At 36.1% G+C, this 25,068-nt stretch overlaps 2 protein-coding genes across 2 annotated transcripts; both read left to right on the top strand.

Annotated features, from left to right (window-relative positions):
* The first annotated feature begins 144 nt into the window (after window positions 1-144).
* Window positions 145-18,065, top strand: elapor1 (endosome-lysosome associated apoptosis and autophagy regulator 1). The gene is made up of 22 exons (XM_079638218.1): window positions 145-340; window positions 3,537-3,657; window positions 4,044-4,224; window positions 4,916-5,063; window positions 5,269-5,349; window positions 5,428-5,533; window positions 5,653-5,802; window positions 7,236-7,324; window positions 8,015-8,192; window positions 8,388-8,516; window positions 8,627-8,717; window positions 8,878-8,983; window positions 9,508-9,645; window positions 9,765-10,028; window positions 11,828-12,001; window positions 12,097-12,247; window positions 12,340-12,433; window positions 12,566-12,667; window positions 14,436-14,562; window positions 15,580-15,758; window positions 16,879-17,044; window positions 17,195-18,065. Exons 1-22 carry the CDS (start codon window positions 230-232, stop codon window positions 17,261-17,263), a joined length of 2,955 nt encoding a protein of 984 aa, XP_079494344.1. The 5' UTR covers window positions 145-229; the 3' UTR covers window positions 17,264-18,065.
* Window positions 18,066-18,248: 183 nt separating this feature from the next.
* Window positions 18,249-25,047, top strand: bbof1a (basal body orientation factor 1a). Its single transcript, XM_079637839.1, has 12 exons — window positions 18,249-18,368; window positions 18,452-18,704; window positions 18,803-18,868; window positions 19,280-19,423; window positions 19,514-19,594; window positions 19,777-19,847; window positions 19,997-20,141; window positions 22,439-22,791; window positions 22,913-23,053; window positions 23,143-23,247; window positions 24,269-24,337; window positions 24,445-25,047. Exons 1-12 carry the CDS (start codon window positions 18,331-18,333, stop codon window positions 24,542-24,544), a joined length of 1,566 nt encoding a protein of 521 aa, XP_079493965.1. The 5' UTR covers window positions 18,249-18,330; the 3' UTR covers window positions 24,545-25,047.
* The last annotated feature ends 21 nt before the right edge of the window (window positions 25,048-25,068 follow it).

The following is a 25,068-nucleotide window of genomic DNA, read 5'->3' as shown; positions in this document are numbered from 1 at the left end:
CTTTTGTCGTTGTTGTTGAGTCTTAGCGAATATTCATCTATTTAGATAGCCTATGGACACGTTTGCAGTTGGGACTCCATCCCAGAGAGACTGACCAATAGGAGAGCTGAGCGCGTTATACGCTTAATATGTGCAAACAGTGTCGGTATAAAAGCGCAGCAATATTAACAGCACGTCTGTTTTGTCACACGCCTTGCCTGAAGGGAACATATATCTTTTGGAAACAGCTATGTTTTTAAGCCACATGTTTTTCACTGCTGGAACGCAAAGCGCTTCTGTCATATTTTTGATCCCCTTACTACTTTTAACGGAGACAGCGGAATTACCCAGCTGCAAAGAGGTAAGATTGTGCTTTAACAGATTGTCTAAGATTGCAACGTTACAATCTTTAAAAAAAAAATCAGTATTAGGCCTATGTGTTTTGTCCTATATTTTTATTTATTAATTTGCTGTTTATTTCTGACAGCTGCTAGAACTACATCTACATCATTACCTACTTATTGACTGACAGACTGTAGCCTACTGGCTGAACTCACATTGACAGAATAACACATTTGTGAGCTAATGCTGTTGCTGATGGAATATTGATCATTATAAACACCAAACATTATCAGGACTGGAGGACTAGGCCCTTTATATAAATAAACTGTTAGGTCCATAAATAGAAATACACTCAACATAGTTTCTTCCCAGATCAGAAATTGAAAGACACCTGTTTTGCTCACGTGCCAATAATCTTGTACACACACCATCACGCATTGAAGCTTGTGTTTCACATTATGTCACTTTACAAATAAGAAACCATGAAAACATTCAGGAACAAATGGGAAAAAACGGACATAGCATTTATCAGTTAATAAAGCAAATAAGGGACATGAGCTGTATGTTTTCTTAGTTAATAAAAAATAACTGCATCCGTATCAACTTTCAGTATGCTTGTTTCCTTTCTGATCAGGATATATGTTGAATTTTAAAGACATTTTTGTTGTTGTTGCAGTCCAACTTCATGTTTCCGCTCTCTGTCCTCGGTTTTCCCAAGAAAATAATCATGTTTGAATAAGAGTGAGCATATGGAAATGGGTCACGTCACACATTTACCTTATCATGTCCAGATAAGCTTGACCGTTGCCTTAGAGAGGTGTGTGAAAAGGACATCTGCTGTTAGGGTCAGTCGACAAATGCCAGCATTGCTGTTGGTATACAGTACTTGCATTGATATACCTGTCTTTTTCTTTTTGTATTGGCAGTGAAACAAAAATGTGTGCTATAGACACACTGATAAATAAATACACAATTAAACTGACTTGCTCAGAGCATGGCCAGATTCAGATTTAACCACAACATCACAGAAACCAGGACTTTCAATCTCTTAATTATTTTGTTAATTATAGGCTATATATTAGTATATATATATATATATATATATATATATATATATATATATATATATATATATATATAGTTCATCCATGAAACTCTTCCGAGCAGCTGATTGGTTAACTTAAAGCCAATCGTTTTGGTCAATCACTCACTGTTTAACTTATTTATTTCAGTCCCAAACTGCATCAACTCATTGCAGGACACTAAGGGATTGTTCTTAGCCCTCCACCTTCCCCAGCACCACCTGCCTAGATCTGCTAGGTGGTTTTCCTTGCAGCAGCTTGATTGTATTCGCTGTATTTATGTGGATTTTTGATCTGTATCCTCAATCATGCAGCAGAAGCATGCGTAGCAGATTTAGTCCGCCAAGCCTAAAGCCGGGGACACACTTAAGGTTGTAAGGCCGATTATGATTGTAATTTGGTACTTATTACAGTCGTATACGACTGATCATGACCAAACGAGCCGAGTCGCGTTCAGTCATTGGAAACAGTCTGTAAGTGTGTTCAGTTCAGTCTTCAGTTTCAGCCCTCGGCATAAGCCTATGCACATTCCATGCTCATCAATAAATGCTGTTTTTGCTACGCAGAAATAACATTGTTGTCTAATTTTATTATAATAATTGCAAATATAATTGAAAATAGACCTTGTCAATGACCTTGTGAAAACAACAACACAGACAGCAAATGTTTCATGTGGGAGTAAGAGATTCACCAGGTAATCTGACTCCTACTAGACACCATAGAAACAAATGTCACTCCGTTCTGTTGCCCGGGTTATTTGGTTTCATCATTTATATGGATGTGGAGATTGTGATGTGGACTACTTGTTCAGAACAACTTTTTTCTTTCTTTCTTTCTTTCTTTCTTTCTTTCTTTCTTTCTTTCTTTCTTTCTTTCTTTCTTTCTTTCTTTCTTTCTTTCTTTCTTTCTTTCTTTCTTTCTTTCTTTCTTTCTTTCTTTCTTTCTTTCTTTCTTTCTTTCTTTCTTTCTTTCTTTCTTTCTTTCTGTCTGTCTGTCTGTCTGTCTGTCTGTCTGTCTGTCTTTCTTTCTCCTCACTAAACATAACGTAGCTGAACTAACACAAAGCACATAGGAACCGCTACAACTTGTCATGTTAAGGTTTTGTTAACAATTAATCTTGTTTCATTCCACACGGGTTATTCTGATCTGCTCTGTGAAGTGTCTGCTGTTGCCATTTAGTCAGATTAATTTAGGTTCATGATTCTTTCCAGCTGCCGGTTCTTTGGGGGAGTTAGCTGTCAACATGTACCATTTGTTTCATTTAAACCGCACCTTTAAGCATCTCTTAGTAGATCATTATGTTAAGTCAAATTAGGATAAATATATAAACAAAATGTTAAGAGGTGTTAAAAGTTTATTTACTCAAGATTTTATTTCATCTGCTTCTCCCTTTTTGCACAATGGGGAGTAAATAATAGGCAACCTGTTAAAGACAGTTTGTTTAGACAAGGATATGAAGACATCCTTGAAGCTGATCACTAGCGGGTGGATCCGCCTACAGTGCAAATATTGATCCGACACAGTATTTTAAAAGGAGATAATCCAGAGGCATATTAATCGCAAGATGTTACAACATCAGAGGGTTGGTTTCCACAGTGACAGCAAATGTGTATTGTGTCTGTGAAGCAGCGTGAAAAGTTTAGCATCTCAGTAATTGTACTGAAAATGACCTAAAAGTATAGAGACAGACTTTGGAGAATGCTATACTGTAATGTTGCAGCATTTGTCTTGTGGCTAGGTTGATTGTTTTGCACATCGTAATGGACTGTTTTTAGTTGTTCTTATGCTTAAGAGTTATATACAGGTAAATTTTTTAATAATTTGAACTGAAATCAACATTTCATGTCCACATTTTATTTAAATACTTGTAGAGTAACAGCTTTCTAAAACTAACTTTCTAAAATTGTATTAGTTTATTTTGCCTGATAGTAACTGGATGACTGCACAATATAATTTTCTTACATAACTACATAGGTTGATGTGGTTGACATCTCTAAAGTTGTCAAAGTGTGCCAACAAATGCTAACCTTGAAAAATATTGTGTCAATTTTTCCCATGGTCCTATTTTCGAAACTGAATGACACAGAAAGACATTTTAATTCAGTTGTTATTGTATGTTTCATTATTTTGCAGTCTGATTACCATTTTGAGTACACGGACTGTGACGTTTTGGGCTCTCGATGGAGAGTGGCGATACCCAACAAGCCAGAGACATGCACTGGCCTACCTGATCCAGTCAAAGGCACCCAATGCAGTGAGTACCTATAACACACACACACACACGTTTTGTTTTCATGTTTTACCGAGACTTTGGACATGATTTTTATACTGTATAACTGTATCTATCCCCTTACACTAACCCATACCCCTAAACCTACCCATCACAGAAAACATCAAATAGTATGATTTATAAACTGTTTTTCTCATGGGTACCAAAAAATGTCCATAAAAGGACAAGGATTTCAGATATTGCCATCTTTGTGGGGACATTTTGTCCCCATAATGTAGGGTTTATCAGGCTACACACAGAGACAACTACTAGACACATTAATGATACTGTCTATAACATGCTATGTTACGAGTTGTAAGAAAGCCATTAAGATATTTTTATTGTGTTGTGTTTTTTTTCTCTGTTGTCAGCGTTCACCTGTAATGAAGGCGAATTTCTGGACATGAGGACTCAAGAGTGTCAGAAATGCGTTGCAGGGACCTATTCTCTTGGGACGGGTGTTGCCTTCGATGAGTGGGACAGTTTTCCCACTGGCTTTATCAGCCATGGCATCAATATTAACATTGGAGACACTTACACAAATTGCTCCAAGTGAGTGACTCATATAAAATGAGAACTACTGCATTCATAAAATGCAAAAGGGTCCTAATGCTCAAAATTCAAGATCAAGTGGATGGTTGAACCATTCAACATTCACTTAACTGTAATTGCATGCACATAATGCTTAATAGTAAATGTAAAAGTGCTTGACGAGTCAGGTCCTTGAGTTATTTGAATTTAAATTAAATTGAAGAACAGACATTTGTGACCTTGGATCACAAAACCAGTCACAAGTAGCACGGGTATATTTGTGGCAATAGCCAACAATACAGGTCAAAATTATTGATTTTTCTTTTATGCCAAAAATCATTAGGATATTAAGATCGACCGGGTTCCATGAAGATATTTTGTACATTTCCTACCATAAATATATAAAAAAATTATTTTTATGAGTGAATGCAGCAAAATCGCGAACATAAATGGACAACTTTAAAGGCGATTTTCTCAATGTTTCAATTCTTTGCACCCTCAGATTCCAGATTTTCAAATAGTTTCCGGCCAAATATTGTCATATCCTAACAAACCATACATCAATGGAAAGCTTATTGATTCAGCTTTCAGATGACGTATAAATCTCAATTACAGAAAATGTTACCCATGTGACTGGTTTTGTGGTCTAGGGTCACATTTGTGGAAATTTGCTTCTGGGAACCCATTGCATGTGTCTCTTGCATTTGTATAGCTCAACATGGATCCCGAAAGGTGACTATGTTGCCTCTAACACAGATGAATGCACTTCAACTCTTTCCTATGCTGTGAGTTTGAAGAAGCCTGGATCTGTGTCCTTCCAGTACTTCTATCCAGACAGCCACATATTTTTTGAGTTTTATGTAAGTAAACAAAGAATACACCGCTTTAAAGACATTGTGACATGGTCAGTTAAATTGCATATATACCGGTAATATTTAAATAACCCAGTAGACAATATAATGGTAATTAACTGAGTTTTATAATAACCAAATGTGTTTCTCTGGTGGTATACCATGATAATGTTGTTATGCATGATGGGATATGACAACATTAGTGTGTTAACAGGTTCAGAATGACCAGTGTCAGTCTACAGACTCTCAACGTCGCTGGATGAAGATATCCGAAAGTGATTGGGATTATCATTATGTAAGTGTGTGTGTATCTTTTGAGAGAATATGTGGAAGTCACAGACCTCAAAACCTTTTCTTTTTACTGTCTAACCAGGTAGAGCTGAGTAGTGGTAACAATGTCTTGTACTGGAGAACAACGGGTTTCACTTTGGCAACCAACACTGCCAAACCGGTTCTGCTGAAGAACATTAGCATCTTAGGTATTTATCCATCACAATTATTTGTGTACTACTTCAAATAAAGATGGCATGTTGGGAATACTTTTTAAATGCATGAAAAAGACAATTATAAAATAACAATTGACCTTTTTTCTTCTCAGGGGTCTCGTATACATCTGAGTGTTTTCACTGTAAGCCTGGTACCTATAGTGATAAACCAGGGGCTGCCCGCTGCATCCCATGCGCTGCTAATTCTTACTCTAATAAGGGAGCCACTGCGTGTCAACCCTGTGAGGCAGACAAATATTCAGGTGTGTCTCAGCATTTTTAAAGCAAAATGACCATGAATGTTAATTCAGGTCGGCCATCAGGGTCAGCAGCAGCTGTCGTTGTTTGTGCTCCATGTAATTTCTTCTTCATCTCTGCTCATAGTTTTGTTTTCCACTTTGTACTTAGATGTGTATATCGCAGAGGTGGACACAAAGTACATTTACTTGAGTACTGTACTTAAGTACAATTTTTGAGTATCTGTACTTTACTTTTTTTTATCTTTTCGCCCTGGAAACTTTTTACTTTAACTTCACTACATTTGAAAGACATATATCGTACTTTTTACTCCACTACATTTCTGTCAAGGTCCTTCAGTAGAAAGTAGTAACGTTAGTCAGGGGATGATTTTGGTTGCAGGGGTTGCATTTTGGTTGGAAATTAATGTCGGGTTGACGTAGGGCTGTTAAACGATTAATCGCATCCAAAATAAAAGTTTGTGTTTACATAATAAATGTGTGTGTGCTGTGTATAATTATTTTATATATTTAAATACACACACATGCTTGTATATATTTAAGAAATATTTGCATGTATATAGGCTACTTTATATAGATTTATATATAATTTATATTATATATAAATTATAAATCATTTACATATAACACATTTTTCTTAAATATATTCATGAACGTGTGTGTATTTATATATACAAAATAATTATACACAGTACACACACATTTAATATGTAAACACAAACTTTTATTTTGGATGCGATCAATCGTGATTAATCGTTTAACAGCCCTAGCGTCAGAACCCGACTGATGTTGGTTTCTGACGTCAACCTGATTTTCATTTTCAACGTTGGGTTTGGTCTTCTGAATGCAAAATTTGTCATTGTTTTGAGCACACTGAATGTTCGCTGCAACGGTATTTCCAACAGTTTAATTCTAAGCAAAAAACGAAAAAGAATTTCGCAGTCAGTCTCTTCTCTTGTAGCCTACGTAATGTTTGCACGAGTACGAGGCTGTGTGTGAGCACGAGCAAAAAGTTCCTGCCTGCAGTTCACTTAACGGCCACCATTGTCGCTAAAGGGTTTCTAAATTCTAAATATAGTCCCTTTAAACCTATGCTTTACAGTTTAAACTAACAAATATCCTACTGTAGGCTATATCTTTCATATTCTAGATTTTTTTTTTAAGCATTTATAATCAAATGGGTTTTTTTTTTATGACTGGTGGTCACACAACAAATGCCTTGTGAAGAGTTTTGACCGTTACATCTGCATAGATGTGATGAAGCATTTAAATGTAACCACATGCAAGTAAATGTTTATGTAAATGACCTGGACGCCCCTATGCCTGTACGCTATTGGATTTGCCTACTGTGTTTTATCACTTTATCTAAACGAGTGTGTGTGCGTGTGTTTTTCCTAACGCCACTGGCGTTTTCCTCTCTCCTGTGTGTGTAACTCTAGGGATTGGTTCTGGAACCTGTCTACAGCGACCGCCCTGCAAAACGACTGATTACTTCTATACTCACACACCATGTGACTCCAGTGGTCAGGTACCATGCTTTTTTCCCTTTTATTTTATATATTTTATTTTATTCATTCATTTATTCAAGGTTGAGTTCAGTTCTCTTGTTTGTTTGTTTTTGTTCAGTTCTGTTCTCTTGTTTTTATTTGGTCCAATCCAGAACAGGATTGCCTACATTTAGTTCTTGTTCGTATTTTTAACCGAACCTAAAGATAAAAACAAACAAACTGCTTTTATGGTGTATATACCAAACATCCAAAATAATGATGTGTGCTAGGCTAAATGCACTCATTGTATGCGTGCATGGTATTTTTAGATAGACAGAACTCACAAAAAGCATATAAAATATGTAAAAGAGTCAAAACAGTGCAAGGAATTCGATTGCAAGGAGACGGCAGTCCCGACACCTGTACTGATATGTAATGGGCAGCTATGATGAGAAAAAAGCTTTCTTGAGCTGTCTTCTTAGGGTCGCATCTTCTGACATCATGTCCTGTTTTTGATTTGTTTAGATGTATTTGGTCTGTGTTGCTTGCGTTCACATTTCATTCAATCCGCATCAGAGTACCCTTGCGCAGCAGTGTTCACACTAACAGAAGAATCACACCATATTTTGAATTTAATCTAATCAAAACTAGCAAGTGTGAACACCCTAAATGTCAATTTATACATTAAATCATCTCCATCTGACAACTGACTGTTTTGTGTGTGTGTTTAGACACAGCTGATGTATAAGTGGATTGAGCCCAAGATCTGCAGTGAGAGTGTGGAGGAGGCAGTGCAGCTCCCGGCCTCAGGGGAGATGGTGGCCTGTACTCCATGCAATCCAGGATTCTTCTCCAGCAACACCTCCACCTGTGAGCCCTGCCCACATGGCTTCTATTCAAATGGGACAGGTAGAGAGACAGCCAACAGGACAGAGATAAACAAACAATAAACTAACATGTGACAGCATATACATCAGTGTTATGCCTCTAGATGACAACACTACATTTGTAAATCCCATTAAATGTATGCTTCTGTGTATTATTTCAGTGCATCAATAACAGAATTCAGTATTAGAAATCACCAACTGTGTCACATGTGTTCAGAATGTTCTGTGTGTCCCGCTGGAACGGAACCAGTCGTGGGTTTTGAGTATAAATGGTGGAACAAGATGCCCGGCAACATGAGGAGTTCAGTCTTCAGCTCAGAATACAGCAGCACTGAGAGGAGCACAGGTACATTTTGAGTGAGCCACTGATTTGGGGATATCGTTGTTGTTTTTTAGACATTTTGTTTTGTTTTGTTTTGCCATAGTTGTTGATGTAAAGGGGTTTTGTTGTATCAGGCTGGGAGGTTGCGGGTGACTACATCTACACCACACCGAGCGATCAGGACTCTGATTACATGCTGCTGACGCTCACAGTTCCTGGATACAGGTGAGCACACACTGCTCTCATATGTTAACAAACAGCAACTGCATCTTATTACTGATCTCAATATGTTAACTGAAGCAGCAGCATTACTAATACCAGAGACATAAAACCTGGGATTATTAATTACTCTATAAATGTCATTTTGGTCTTTTCTTTTTTTCAGCCAGCCTCATTCCCTGAGTGAAGACAAAGAGAGAGTCGCGCTTTCCAGAATAACATTTGTGTTTGAAACGAAGTGTACAGCTGATTGTAAACTGTATTTCATGGCTGTGAGTTTGACCATGTTTTATATTATAATATATGTGAACAACCTTTTAGTATTTTTATTTTCTAAAAACATTTATATTGTGGCTCATATCTTTAACTTTAATATCTAATATCTGTTAGTTTTCTGTTACTTTTCCAGTATACAGAGGAGTGTTGTCTTTTATTGTTTAAAAGAAAAATTATATATATATATATATATATAAGTTTGGGGTCAGTAGGATTTTTAAATCTTTTTGAAAGAAGTCTCATGATACATTTTTTTTTAATTATTACCAATATTTAAAAATATATATTTTTGTGGAAACTGAATAGAAGTTAAAAGAATTTAAACATTATAAATGTCTTTACTTTCACTTTTGATCAGTTTAATGCATCCTTTCCTTTGCTGAACAAAACTATTACTTTTTTTTAAATAAATGCATTGACCCCAAACTTTAAAGTTATAACGTATAATATAATCATTGTGATATTTTTGCCTTATCTTTCAGAGTTTTAATGTTTAAAATGTGTCTACATCTCTCCTCAGGGGCAGAATGAAAGGAATAATATGATTGTGGAGAGTTGGTCAGGCACTATAGGGAAGCAGTCCTACTCTTATCTTATTAAAAGCAACAACACTGTTAGCTTCACCTGGGGGTTTCAGCGCACTGCGGCCTTCAGCATGGTGAGATTAAACCGACATCTTTCACTTCCTGTTGTGTGTTTGACTTTTTTTACTGTTAAGTATCAGACATTTTAGACTCTAAAAGCCTTTGATAATCTATGACTGTGTCTGTGTTTCAGAAAAACGAATACAGCTCTGACCTGGCTAAGATCTACTCAGTTCACCTCATTAATGTGATTGGGGGTGTGGCTTCAGAATGTCGACAGTGTGCTCTGGCTCTGGCTGACTCTGACTCCGCCTGCGTTCCCTGCCCTCCAGGACACTACATGCTGAACGGCACTGGAGTGTGTAAAAGTTGTCCCTCAAATACCATCATCAGGCCCGAGCAGCCAGTCGGAAAGGAAGCCTGCATACCTTGTGGACCCAATACTTATAGTAATGAAGTAAGCACTCCAAATGATTAACACTACACTCTAAAAAATGCTGGGTTGTTTCAACCCAATTTTGGGTAAAATATGGACAAACCCAAACATTGGGTTAAAAATGTAATGTAAAAATTTAACCCAACGGCTGGGTTTGTCCATATTTTACCCAAAATTGGGTTGAAACAACCCAGCATTTTTTAGAGTTTACTTATGATATGATATGTAGGCTATATATATATAAATATATATATATATATATGTCTATGTGTATGTATACAACAGTTCTTTCTGGTTCTCGAATCTGATTGGCTGAAAGCCTTTTCCAGCCTTGCGACATTCCCCAGTATCGACACAATAACCGTTTCATCGTTTGTATCACTAGGCTTACGTCGACTGTCATGGCGGTCGAGCAAATCCACCATATTTTTTTTTACAAATACTACTGTTTTTTAGGTGAGAATGTAGTTATTTTGTCCTAAAATATGTGACTCATATATATAAACATTTACCATTTTTTTTAGAAGTTTTTGGAGATTGAGCTCCAGACCGTCAGTGGCCGTCCAGTGCTCAAGTACCCTTAGAGCACACACACACACACAAAACACACACACACACACACACACACACACACACACACACACACACACACACACAGCCTTTGATATAGCCTATTAAAAATAGCCCTTTGTGATCACATTGTCATACTGCTTACGCATGCATAAAGTTATCAAATAATTGAGCTTAATAAAGTGCATCAAATTGGAGTAATATTTTGATAAGTAATTTGTCCATTATTGTGGATACTGGGCATATAATGCTTTCAATGCACCTTCACTTGGCCTACAACAATCCGCTGTTGAAAATATTTTGTATAAAATGTATTTACTATGTATTTATTTTATTTGACTGACCATTCATGGTAGCGCCATCTAAATAATAATAATTTATAACAATATGATATGAATGATTGCCTATTCTACATCGATCAATGCCTTCAATGCCCTTCATTTATTGCAATATTTTTTTTAATTCCCCAAAACTATAAATTTACAAGGTTCCATTGTAAACTGTGCAGTTTAATAACCACAGTTTTTTTTAACAGTTTTTAGCTTTTTGAATCAATAATGGTTTACTGACGCCTGTTGACCGACAGTCCCGCCTACAGGCCGGAACAGGTACTGTTCATCTGCTGGATATATATGAATGCCTGATACAGAAAATTTGAGGGCTTTAAAACTGCAGTGAGCTGAAAGAACCCGGGCCGAATGGAAAAGACCACATGGTCTTAACAGTTTTAAAATGTGAACTACTTTTGTATAGATAAATAAATTGTTGTTACAAAATAGTTTTGTATGAATTAATTAAATATATAGTAGGGAAACAGTTAAAAAAGTTTAATACGTTTAAAAGGATGTCCTATGGCTTTATTGTGTGAATTTTTGATATTGAAGTTGGTATCAAGAATTGTGCATTTCTATGTAGGGGTGCAAGCCCTGTATACTGTATATCCATTAATATATCATTTTTAATTTATACACTGTAATATTTTGCTGCTTATATAAAAGTCCTAGTCACATTGAAGAATTTCTGTCATACAATGAAAATCTCTAACAGTCATGCATACTTACTAAAGGGAAATAGTTAATACAAATTCTACAAAATTATTATAGCAAATAGCAATAATATAGCATAATTCATTTAGTATATTCTTTAATAATAATTCAATTTAATTATGTTTTTTTTATTATAATATATGCATATTTGTATATTATATTTTTATGTGCATATATCCATCCAGTCCTTTTCTTTGTCCACAGGGCCGTTCTGCATGCATGAGTGACTGCACATTAGCACTGCATCATAAAGGAGAGACCTTGCATTATGATTTCTCTCCGCTGGCAAACGCCACAGGCTTCCAGAGCAGCCCACGCTTCACCAGTAAAGGGCTGCAATATATCCCCCATTTCAGTGTGGCACTGTGTGGGACAGAAGTAAGAGAATAAATTAGACCAGAGAAAGTTTTAAACTGTGAAGTCTGAGTAAAAGCTCAGATTCTCACAATAAAGTGTGTCTGTCTCTTATCTAGAACAGGGTTCTTGCATCCTGTGTGGATAATGTCACTGAAAGCAAGAGGGATGTAAAAGGCTACATCTGTCAGTTCACTGTAGTGCTTTCTGAGATCAGGGGTCAGAGCGTTGTGTCCTCTCAGCCCTTTAGTATCGGAGACACTTTAATTGGTGAGTGCTACCGCTGCTTTGAAATCGCTATCAAATAAACCCATCCCAGCTGGGCATAGGGATTCATCAGATGCTAAATGTTTTATACACAGGAGTGAGCACTGACCACACATTTGATGACATCTCGTCATTGGACGACAACTTTCCTGTTGAATCAAAGCTGCCGGATGTCATATTCTACTACAGGTGAGTACTTGCTTTCAGCGATATGTACTCTCTTTATTCTAATGCTTTTATTGATTTCACAGTAAACACATCATTGTGTTTTCTTCAGATTTATCTGTAATGTTATGTTCTTCTCATTAATGGTGTCAACAGATCTAGAGAAACTACGCAAGCATGTCAAAATGGAAGATCAACCTCCATTAGGCTCCGATGTGATCCCACTGTAACACTGAAAGACCATGTTTCCCTACCAAGGTACAAAATTAAAATTTAGGGTAGGGCTGCACGTTTGATCAATATAAAACTGAAATCGGGATTATTTAGTGTTTAGTGTGATTATCAAATCACAAAGGATGCAATTTAACTAGGTACACAAATATATATGCTGCGTGTTTCAGAGTGAAGTGTGCCACTGTGTTCTTGTACACATGAGCAGCTCATAATCCAGTGTTTTTAGTGTCTCTGAGCGACTTGGTTCATAGTAAATGCTCCACATGTACTCATCTCTGCATGTGTTCTGAGTTTGGCTCGCTTATTAAAGGGATAGTTCACTTTGAAATAAATCTAGTGTATATATATCTGTGCACCAGTCTGCGTACACGTCACACAGAAGGAAGCGCCCGCGCCCTCAGATCACTTGGACGTGGCTGTGTTACAAGAGGTAAAAACGATATAAATACTGTTCGTTTTCTCACACAAACCGCTCGTTTCATGTCTTAGGCCATCAATGTGCACTTACGATGGGGAATTGTTTAATTTGGACGATGGGGAATTGTTTTAATTTGGACTCTGTGCATGCTCTTTGAGACAGTGACCATAGACCTGCATGATATGACTGTCAGACAAGAACGGTTGACCTAAAAATATCAAAATTGAAACTACTGCGGAAAAAAAGACACCTACATCTTGGATGCCCTTGAGGTAAGCTAAAACATACCAAAATTTTATTTCAAAGTGAACTATCCCTTTAATACGTCCGTTTGGGAATGCAATATGAGGCATCCATCTTCTAAAACTTGTAATGAGAAGCATTTTTTTTAAACCGGCTGTTGTCAACAAAAGAGAAGCTTTAAGCTTTAAGCTCCCTGTGGTTTTCTGCTAAAATAAAAGCTTGACGGTGTCACATATAGTTAATTTTTGTTCAAGGGACTTTTATTTTGATTTTCATTTCCCTCAATGGTTCCTGTTCTTAGTTTCTGTGTTTAGTACATGTTTTCTTGGTTGTCATGCACTGTAAAAAATGTGGCTGCGATTATTTAAAATTTGTTGAGATAACTTAAATATCCAACTTAACCAAACTAAACTTAAGTTAACTAAACTTAATATTTTAAGTCAAGCTTGAACACATACTTTTTAAAGTTGAAACAATGTTGGATTTTAAGTTGTGCTAAATAATCGCAGCAATTTTTTTTACAGTGTGGTTTCTAATATGATTTTCATTTCTTTCTGTAGTTACCGATAATGTTCTAGTTTAGTTCTTCATTATCCTGATTCCTTAGATTATTTGACAAAGCTGTCACTTTTTTAGTTAACATGGTGGATTATTCTTGTTCTTTTCATCGTCTTGTTTGTTTAATTATAATAAAGATTGCTGCATATAGATCCACACCTCTACTCTAAACATTACAGATGGTTAAAAGCTTGAAGATTAAGAAATTAAGACAACCAAAAATATTGTATTTTTACAGTTGTAGCCTACTTTAAATAAAAATAATGTATCTTACTGGAAATATTATAATAATATTATTTCTTAATTATTTGAATAATATTTTTATTTAGTAATAATAATCATCTTAATGAAAGTTTTGACTAAATTGTGCAAAACATTTTTATTAGAATTTCCCCCTATATATTTGGGGCTGTTCCAATGAAAAAATAAGGCCAATAAAGACATTGATTTGAAAGTGTGAATATTGCATGAGTTTGGACTCAACTTTAACAAGCTTTGTGTATGTAATCCAACTCGGAAACCGAGGATGGAGGAATATCACTCTTTATTGCTTGCTTTCTGTCTTCTGTGTAGTAAGTGCTCAGAGGGCACATGTGACGGCTGCTCCTTCCATTTCCTATGGCGTTCCCAGCATGCCTGTCCTCTCTGCTCTGAGAGAAACTATAAGGAGATCGTGAGTGCTTGTATCCAAGGAATTCAGGTACATGTCAACTTACATCATGATACAGTGACTGAATTAAACAAATTTCCCCCCACTCTGAAATGGACCATTTATTGTAGAACAGAGGTTCCCAATTCCAGTCCTCACGCCTCCCAGTTCTGCACATGTTGTATGTCTCTCTTATCTGACATGCTCAGTTGAGGAGTGGGTTCCATTCAACCATAAGTGCGCTGCGAAGTGAACTTAAAAGGGTATTTCGCCATCTTAATATCCTAATCTGAAGCAGGTGTCATGGGTGTAAATTGCATGAGATGCGACAGTTACAAGTCAACTATCATGATGACAGGTTAAATGAGATAAAACGACATATTTAAAGGGTTAGTAAACCCAAAAATTCTGTCTGTCTCACTCCTCCATAGTCTTCTTTTGTAATTGAAACTTGCCGGCCCAGAAAGTTAGTAAAGACAATGTCTAAGGGTGAGTAATTACTGACAGAATTTTAATTTTTGGGTGAAATAACCCTTTTAGTATAACCAAATTACATTTATTTCTTATTAAAAATTGCAACATATATTTATCCATCAGTTTTGGGCTCTGGACCTTAACAAATTAGATTAAGTGAAATTTAAAATTAATTAATATTTATATGGATGTATTATACACATGCAAATTAAATTAAAGTATGGTCATTTATATTCATTTATCTTCTTTTTATTATGGCATTAAACCTTAAAACCCTCTAATGTGCGCGACTTGAGTTTCGTCTGTGTTTGATGATGTTGCAGGGTGTTCTGAATGAATGCATTTTGATCAACAGATATCCAGTGCTCAGGGAGTAGGGAGCAGTGAACACTGCGTAGGGACCCTGTCAATCGAGATATCATTGAATAATGGTTTATTTAAAACAGCACTTAAAAGGGCGTGCCTGATCAGTGCCCTGACTAGGGAGCAGATTGAGACGCACCCATACACAGGGACTGGAATTGGGAACCCCTGTTGTAGAACAATCCTATATATTTTGACTTAATGTAGCTAAAATGTGTTTGTGTTTCTCAGAGGACTACTTATGTGTGGCAGCAACCTCCGAGGTGCACAGGCGGGGTGCCGCTGCCGTCTCGACAGATTAGTGCCTGTGTGACACTGGATTTCTGGCTGAAATTTGGCGTCTCCATTGGAACTGTGGCTGCCGTATTGCTCATTACACTTATCTGCTACTTCTGGAAAAGGACACGCAAGTGAGAGTCCATTACTGAACGTGATATGTAGTTTATTATCTTTCAGAAAACGGATGCATTTCATAAAGTCTTGCAGATATGCATATAAACATGGTGTAAAACACATCTATTTAGGGATGCACAGAAATTTTGCCTAAAAATGATAACAAAAACTGTTATTTTAACATAACAGAAAGTGGAAAACTAAGCAGTGTACATGTGAAATTACCTAAGTTTAATTGGATCTAATGAAAATTTAAATGAAGATGGATGATGTATTGATGGAATAGCCTATATAGAGTCTACAATGTATGTTTTTTTTTAAATGGAATATCGCAGTATTTATTATAAAGGATTTATCTGTGTATTCTTTAAAAAAAACACATTTATGTTCCCTCTTTAACTTTAACCAAAATAACTTTCAACAAAATTCCCTTCCTGCAACATCATCTCTCGGTTTCACAGACAAAAATGCATGTTTTTATGCTGTTTTAACTGAAAGCAACTTGCACTGACATATGTCACTGCCATTGTTTTGTCTCAAGATTCACACTAGTAATACTTTTTCTAAGGCAAGTTTATAAAAGGCCAAATCCTGGCTTAATCGAAGCCTTGTCTGTGAAACCAGGGTCTTCATAGACATAGGGTCTTCTATAATGACATGTTTTTACTTACCACAATAATCTAACCATCCAAGTCATACCCTTCATTTTTTTCTTGTTTGAGAAGCCAATTTCAATTGCTTTTGTTTGATTTGTTCATTGCAAACACCTGACCATCTGTACATTTTGCCTATAAACCTGATTTGCAGTGGGGGATGAATAATTTCAATTACATCACAATCGGGAAGAAAATAATATGGCAACTTCCGTTTTATGCCGACTTTAAAATAAAATAAAGCCTAGCTTTTATTATAGTAATGCCAACTTAAGTAAGATATTATAATTAAATATAATAAAATGTGTGTAGTTATTCCAAGCAAAAGCTTTTAATAACTTAAAGAAAGCAAAAGCTTTCAATAAGCTTTTAAATCATATATATAAATATTTTGAAACCCAGTGTGTCTAGAATTTTACGTTTTGATCAAGAATTCATGATCTATGCGCATGAATATATAAGAGTATGCATGCCCTCTCTTTAGGCTGCAGTATAAGTACTCTAAGCTAATGATGACTGCAGGAGATAAGGAGTGTGAACTTCCAGCTGCAGATAGCTGTGCCATCATGGAGGGAGAAGATGCAGAGGATGACCTCATCTATCTCTCAAAAAAATCTTTCTTCACCAAGATCAAGTCATATTCCAGAGAGGTGAGGAGGTCACAAGACAGACTTCATTTTTCTATGAACCACAAACTATGGATATTCTTGATGACACTATATGTTCGAATGTTACAATAATATTTAATAGTGTTAACAGACAGATAATAAAATTCTTAATAAAATTCTGTTCTTTTACAGAGAACGTCAGATGGCTTTGATTCTGTTCCTCTTAAATCATCTGCTGCCCAGGAGATGGAGATGAACTAGAACTTCGACACAGGGAAAGCCAGCAGGAAATGTTTGGCCTGTCGTGTGACATCCTTGACACTATAGTGGACATTATAACATCAATACTGCTATTCCCAAAGAGACTGAGGGTAGCAAATGACTCAAAAACAAGTCTGCCTTATTCAAGAGCACCCTTATAAACCTGTTTGTTTCTCCTAGATTCAGCAAATCCAGTCTACATGCCAACCGAAGGCAAAACTGGCATGAGACGTTTTTTTATTTTTTATGAGAGCTTTTATGTTTTTGTTATTTGCCCATAGGCCTACACAATTGTTATACTAAAAACAAATGCTTGTGAAAGATAATGGTGGAAAATCCACATTACATTTGTTACATGCCATTACATGTATGCCATTTTGGGTTACACTTTATTTTAAGTTATCCATGTTACAATGTAATTATAGCGTATACATTTAAGTATAGGGTTAGGAATAGGGATTGGTGGTTTAGGGTTAGTTGCATGTAATTTTTATTATAGCAACTACATGTAACATGTAACAAGGACACTGTAAAATAAACGTGTTACCCCATCCTGTTATATATCAGATATGATCTTTTTATTTTATTTTAGGTCAGTGATATATGTTGTTTTTATGAATTTGAGAGCTAAACCTGCCATACAAGTGCTTGCAATATATTGCATTTTTAATTTGTAAAATCACTCGACTGTTTTGGCATACAAGAATTTATGCTGTGTGAACTTTTTTTTTATTATTTTTTTAATTGTTATTTGTATTTTAGAAAATATCGTCAAAGTTAGTCTGTGATGTTTTTTTAAATATAGCCCACTTGATATTGAAAAGCTGCTGTGTCTATTGTTTATTAAATCTTAAGATTAACTAATTACACATAAACTACAAAAACAACTATATCAATAGGACAACAATTTAAACGCGTGTGTCTAGCTTTTAAAACCCATTAAAACGAATTTATTCAACGGAGTGACTCCGATGACCGTTTCTATAGTAACGAATGTAAACAGAACTAATACGAGCCAGTGCTGTGCAGGTCCAAAGTCGTTTGATAGTCGTCTGAGGAGCCGAAAGATGCCGAAAAAGAAAGGAAATAAGGGCAAAGGAAAAGGGTGAGAATGAACGATGTCGTTTCAGGTGATAATCAGCTTTTTCTTACTTGATTTCTCACATTTTCTTAACACTTTCTTTACAGAAAAGGTAAGAAAGAAGGCAAGCAGGAGTCTAAAGCCGACAGGGAGTCAGAAATCGAAAAGTTCAAATCAAACGCAACTTTATGGGAGGCGAAGTTTGACTTCACGGAATTTTCGCGTGTCGAATATCGCGAAGCTACTCGCGCGCTCGCCAAAGCCAACGAGGAGCTCGAGAACCAGCAGTACAGAGCCAAAAAAGACACGAATGATATTATTGCCTTCCTGAAAAGGACAGATTGTGAAAAAACAGCAACGGTTTGTCTGCATTTGTTACATCTCCATCATAAGGCTGAGAAACAAGTGCATACGTTTATCCATCTGTGCTGTTCATTTCCCACTATTTTCCCTATAAGATTGCTGCATTAGAAGAGCAACTGAAAAGAGAAAAAGCAAAAACTTCACAAGAGAAAGACTTTTTGGTAAGAGTTTATTCTTTTCCACACAAATTAGGGGTTGGTCTAACGTTATGTTAAGCTGCCTGTGACAATTCTTGAATTTCCACGTACACTTGTCTGCAAGATCTGTTAAAGATCAATTAATCTGGAAAGCATCTGCTGTTTACTAACATCTGATAGACGTATCTAAGATGTCAGTTTTACATGCATTCTAAATCATAAACATCTTAAAGACATCTCTAAGCGTATTTGACATCTGACAGGAAACAGGAAACGTCCTATAGACGTATGGCAGATGAACAAACACTAAAAATACGTCTTCCAGATGTAAACACGCACATCAAATAGACGTCTCTGTGATGTACGTGTCAGGTCTTACCCTTTTTTTCCCCTGAAATTCAAGCCTCATTCGTTTCAATTGACTGGCTGTTGCAGGTGGCTGAATACATGCAGAAGATTGATGCGTTAGAAGAGAGGTTTAAGCAGAGGTCAAGCGACTTCCAGAGGATGCAGGGCGAGCTCAAAACCATTAAGCATTTTCGCAAAATAAAGGCCAATCTGGAAGAAGACCTGATCAGTGTACTGCACAACACAAACTGCCATTTCATATTAGAGCAATGCATAAAAACTCCAGACATATAGCGTGTTATTTGTTTCTTGTGCTTCTAGATGAGAGAAAAAATGTATATAGCTGACCGTGCACACCAAGCGAGTCTGGCGAGAACAGAGTACAAGTTCTACACAGCAAGGGTAAGAAAAAGCATCCATCCATCCATAAACAAGACAGTAATGCATAGAAGTATATTGCATAAATTGTAGCAAAGTGCATTATTTATTTACCATCAGATTTTAAATCCTTTTGTTATAGAGTTTTAGATGCGTGTGCCACTAAAATGCTCGCTAGAACGGTCAGCAATGCCTTGTTTATACAGATTCACCTTGAGAAGGAAGCAGAGCAGAAGATCACTGAGCTTGCAGAGCGAGCGCATCATGAAGCTATTGTGTGAGCAGCCATTCTTCTTTTAATTGCATGTATGGATCAGTTACTCGTTATCTTAATTCTGTTTAAAGACTGCATATAAAAAAAGACCAGCACGTATGATTTGTGCTTACTGGTGTATGAGTCAAATCGTCAGTTCTGGCTCCCAACAGGCAGCTCGGAACAGCGTCACATACTGTGTTGAAGGAGAACGTACGATTGAACGAGGCACTGAATTATCATGTGAAAGAGGCGGAGGAACTGAAAAGGATAAATGTAGCCTTGGCAGAGAAGAATGCTTCCCTTGCTCTCTTGAAGGTGATAATGCTAGCAGAAAATCAGGAATTTTAAGGCAAGACGTAAAAATGTTCACTAATAGATATCACCATACTTCCCCAGTTGATTAATAACAGTGCATTAGGACAATTGTTTTGTATTAGCCTACACATTTCTGAAATATGCTAATTATCTTTTCTAGAACAGAATCTTAACATTGGACCAAGCCACATTTTTAGTTAATTCTGTTGACATATCAGAGTTAAAGGGTTTTACAGAAGGGATCTCTTTTTATCACTTCATAAATCACAAAATACTGTGTCAACAGCCAGAAAGAAAACATTGGCCACTACATCAATTAGGAATAAAATGTTTATTAATCAGGTGAATTATAAATGAACAAACACTTTAAAAACCTTCAGAATATCCACCTTTTCCCTAATGAGCCTTCTGCTATTTGGATTATGAGGCACTAACGGATGCAGGAAGTTCCACTCAAAAAGACTGAAACAAATCATTTAAAATAATAAGGTGCGCTATAGTCCTTATCCGTCAGATTAACTGAATGAGTTCTATATAATGTTCTATTATATATGTACGTGTTATATAATAACGTAACACTTAGTATTTTAATATGACATATCACAAGAATACCTATAGGAAGAGCTCTTTTCAGTCACTGACTTCTTTTCTCCTGATCTTTTTCCCCCTTTGTATTGTGCTGTAACAGTATGGAAAAGGACAACATATACTGCACACTTGTGGTCTGCTCTCCTGATTTAATTTATGAAATGTATCCCATGAATAATTCACTGCAAAGCACTAAGAATCTCTTGTTTTCTCCCCAAATTCATAGAGCAAACATTTTGCATATTGTTTACAGTTTAACGGAAGTTACTCCCATAATTATGGGGCGTAGGAAAAAGGAGGATAGATCGACTGGAAAGTTTGGGGTGTAAGTGCTACTGAAGTGGAGATTTCAGGCTGTGCAGGAGAAGAAAAAAATAGCTTTGAGAAAACGGCCTTTAAAGATCTGTAGGCTATTGAAATTAAAATCTACGGGTGCAAATAGTTAAATTGTAATAATAAAAAATAAAAAACTTAATTGTATATTTTAGATGTTTTTGGCAAAAAGTGTTCAGTTCACTTGCTTGGAAAAATTTAGTAAACCTGTTGCCTTAAAATTATTATGTAAATAAACTTAATGCTTAAAGGGATAGTTCACTTTAAAATTAAAATTCTCCCTCAAGTTGTTTCAAACCTGTATTAATTTATTTCTTCTGCTGAACACAAAGGAAGATATTTTGAAGAATGTCGGTAACCAAACAGTAGACTGTACCCATTGACTTCCATAGTAGGAAAAAAAAATACTATGGAAGTCAATGGGTACAGTCTACTGTTTGGTTACCGACATTCTTCAAAATATCTTCCTTTGTGTTCAGCAGAAGAAATAAATTAATACAGGTTTGAAACAACTTGAGGGTGAGTAAATGATGATAGAATTTTAATTTTAAAGTGATCTATCCCTTTAATTGAAAAAATTGGTTATGTGAACTTGACAATTCCACATTACTTAATGTTTTTTAATTAAGCATGAAGTTTATTTACGTAAAGGTGCTCTAAGCGTTTTTTAGGGCAAACATTTTTTTGTAACATACAGCAAACATCTCCTCACTATCCGCTAGCTGCCTGTCCCCTGAACACACTGTCAAAAAACACGGTCTCTGTAGACAGCCCAGGCTCCACAAACGGCAACAAAAACAAACTGGGTTCACCCGCACCACGAAACATAACAACAGTGTTCCAGCCAATAACCGACAAGAATGGTTTGGGGGGTTAGTGCGCGGATGAGGAGGAAGGAGGGTCTAGCTAGCCTCCGTTTTGTTTGACAATACTTTGAACGTCAACAAGAAGTGACATCACCCAATATCACTTAGAGCACCTTTAATAATTGTAAGGCAACTGTTTTTTTTTAAGTTAAGTCAACTGATCACTTTTTACAGTGTAAGACTAATTGACTAGTGCAACAATGGTTCTCCTTGTACCTCACTTAATAATGTTGGGTTAAACATAACCCAAATATATTTAAACTGACCCAACTTTTTTGTGGAAAATAACCCAACATAGTGACCCAATATTTGTAATCCAGGTTAAAAAAAACAACCTAATGTTTTTTTTTACTGTGATAGTGTCTTGCCTTGAGTATTTTATTAAAGCATACGCTTAAAACCGAAGTACATTTGAACTAAGCTGGCTTGCAGACATGTGCTCATGTTTGCCATTGTTTTCAGCACATTGCAAATGTCCAGTTATGACTCTACAACTGATTGATTTTGCAGGAGACGAATGAACTGATGAGAAAGGAAGGCAATTCCCAGTTAAAGTCCCAACAAAATGAGACCTCTGAGCTAAGGGCTAAATTGGTCACACTTGAGCAAGCTCTGGGCATCATGTCTGGGGAGTTTGAGCAGGAGAGAGAAGAGGTGGAACGACGTGCCATGGTCAGCGCGCAGGCCAACGGCACAGGCCTTGAGAGGTTGGAAATGCTTCTAGCCGTTCGAGAGAAGGAGCTGGGCCAAGTGAAACAGCTGGCGCAAAGCATCATGGAGCAGCGTAAAGAACTCGAGCTCTTCTTTCACAAAGCTCTTGACCATGTGAGGAAGGAAATAAGAACACAACAGCAGCACTACAGGTTAGCTTAAGTTGTGAAAACGAAACGCTGCTTTGTGAAATATTCTCAATAGGGGATTTTAAAGATTCATCTTCACATTTGGAAGTGATTCCTGTATTTGAAGATGATCTTGTATGTATAGACAGGAGGCTCTGAAGGCCTATCGCTGGAGAATGAGTGAGGCACGGGCTGGAAGGTTGGTGTACCCTCGTATACGGACCTTCTCTAATGCCCCACACAGCACCAATGATGTCCAGGCTGACCTGGAAGAGGCTGACAAATGGTGTGTGAGTTTTAGCACAGAATTTCTAACCACTCTTCAGGTGCATCTCTAATTAAGATGACAACTAAAATGCTATGGTGTCATTTCAGGAGCAACTTGAAAAGCTCCAGTGTGGATATTTCTGATCTAACATGGGAGCAGAAAGAGAGACTGCTCAATCTGCTTTTTGCTAAATTGAATGGACAAAAAATAAGGTAAATAGATGTATAATTATTACAAATTATAATTTGTTATAATGATTGTCAAATTTTACTTCAGAAATAACATATATACTTCAATTTTTTTGTGTATAGAATTTAAACTTCAAATGAATTAAATCATTAAGAAAAATCATTGTGGATTAGGTTTTTTTAAACATTAATAGACATGGAATTCAATATTAATTTAAAATGTATTGTTCACTAAAATATTGCTTTTCATTTGTATTTTTCTTTTTATGATTTGTACTTTATTGATTTTCTTATTTGCAAGCAAAACAAGAAATTATATAAACAATTTGACATATAACCAAACCATTAAATCAAAAACGTACATAAACAAATTGTACCAATATAAATAAGTGAATATATATATATATAAAAAATAAAATAAAAAAAACAACAAAAAAGAAAAAAGGGTGGACAGGGGTGTTGCCATTACCATAAGTTCCCACTAAATCATATTTACCATGACCATTATTTTATTTTCATCTCACCACATGCCACTACTACTGCGGGTTACAGAAATGCTAATTTCCCCCCCATTTATCAAAATAAACATCAATCATCCTATGCAGACTATAGGAGAGTTTTTCAAGAGCTTCATTTGTATTTTTCTATTAAATATTAAAATTAAGAACAGAGAAAGTCATTGAATGCACACTGGATCTGAATGAGTTAAAATGTATTTGGATATTGCATTATGTTCTGTAGGCTATAAAACATTTTCTTGAAATGACAGTACTAAAAGAATATATTATTGTTCTTTTAGCTTTTTAGCACTGCCATGCTGTCACCCAATGTAACTGCAACTTGATTTCAGATTTCAATTATCTCAGGCCTGGATTTCTTTGCATTTCACAAGTTCCTTTTGAGGGCGTTCTGGGTCCCAAATGCTAATTTCACAATCATTTCAACAGTGTTGGGATGTGTTGCGACAGACAACAGTGATACGTGGCTTTCATGGTTTTCTCTACAATTAAAAATATTCTTCTTGTTTTTCTTCACTGTCTGACAGGAAACCAGCACATCCTCCTGCTCTATCAACATCTTCCTCAGTGAAGATCCAGGTTAGCAGTGATGCAGGGTAAGGGTCCAGCACAAATGTTTTTTTTGTGTGCATAATTATGCTGCTATTTTGTCTTTTAAAATGTTCCTATTCAAAATGAAAGTCAAACAATGTTTTCTTTACAGGTTTACCGACGAGAAACATAGCCTGACCTTTATAACCCAGATGCCAATGGCAAATATAACCTCTGAACCATGTGTCCTACCAGCCCTCAAGAGCACATGACTATATAACTTTTCATACAGAATTACATTCAAATATTTCCTTTAAAAAAAGATGTCCCAAGCTTCAGACTCTCTTCCATGGGTGACAGGCATTTCAGTGTAATGAAATTCCCTGTGGTAAAATCTCCATAATATCACATCCATCTTAGATTTATTTTGTTATTGTTCTATTAGGTTCAGTCTGCAGTGTTAATTTATGGTCTTTGATCTCTGCTCATTACTGCAGTCTGTAACTATAGTGTTTGCTTTTCTTAATTGTTTATATATTATTATTATTATATCTATCTCGTTTCTATATTTTTAGTTTTCTTGTTGTTTTTTCTTTTACCTTGTAAAGTGACATTGAGTGAATGAAAGATATAAATAAAATGTAGAACGTTTTAAAGGAAAAATTAAAAGAATTATTCCATAAAAAATAATATGGTCTGTATTTATTGAAATCTTACATCAGATTCTGTTGTACACCTGTATGTTCTCTCTGATATTATTGTGCATTGTAAAGTTCAAACCATTTGTGGGACAAAT

The sequence above is a fragment of the Phoxinus phoxinus genome (assembly GCF_949152265.1).
Source record: "Phoxinus phoxinus genome assembly, chromosome: 15".
NCBI classification, from domain to species: Eukaryota; Metazoa; Chordata; class Actinopteri; order Cypriniformes; family Leuciscidae; genus Phoxinus; species Phoxinus phoxinus.
Note: the sequence above shows the minus strand (reverse complement) of the source record. Positions and strands in the feature narration are given on the sequence as shown.

Bases quoted from the DNA above. Each gene is read 5' to 3' on its own strand.
- elapor1 (XM_079638218.1), top strand. From the start codon at position 230: ATGTTTTTAAGCCACATGTTTTTCACTGCTGGAACGCAAAGCGCTTCT. The intron at 8,193-8,387 runs GTAGAGAGACAG...ACATGTGTTCAG, and splicing joins CTTCTATTCAAATGGGACAG to AATGTTCTGTGTGTCCCGCT. The intron at 14,563-15,579 runs GTACATGTCAAC...TGTGTTTCTCAG, and splicing joins CTTGTATCCAAGGAATTCAG to AGGACTACTTATGTGTGGCA.
- bbof1a (XM_079637839.1), top strand. From the start codon at position 18,331: ATGCCGAAAAAGAAAGGAAATAAGGGCAAAGGAAAAGG. The intron at 18,869-19,279 runs GTAAGAGTTTAT...TGGCTGTTGCAG, and splicing joins CACAAGAGAAAGACTTTTTG to GTGGCTGAATACATGCAGAA. The intron at 19,848-19,996 runs GTGAGCAGCCAT...GGCTCCCAACAG, and splicing joins GCGCATCATGAAGCTATTGT to GCAGCTCGGAACAGCGTCAC.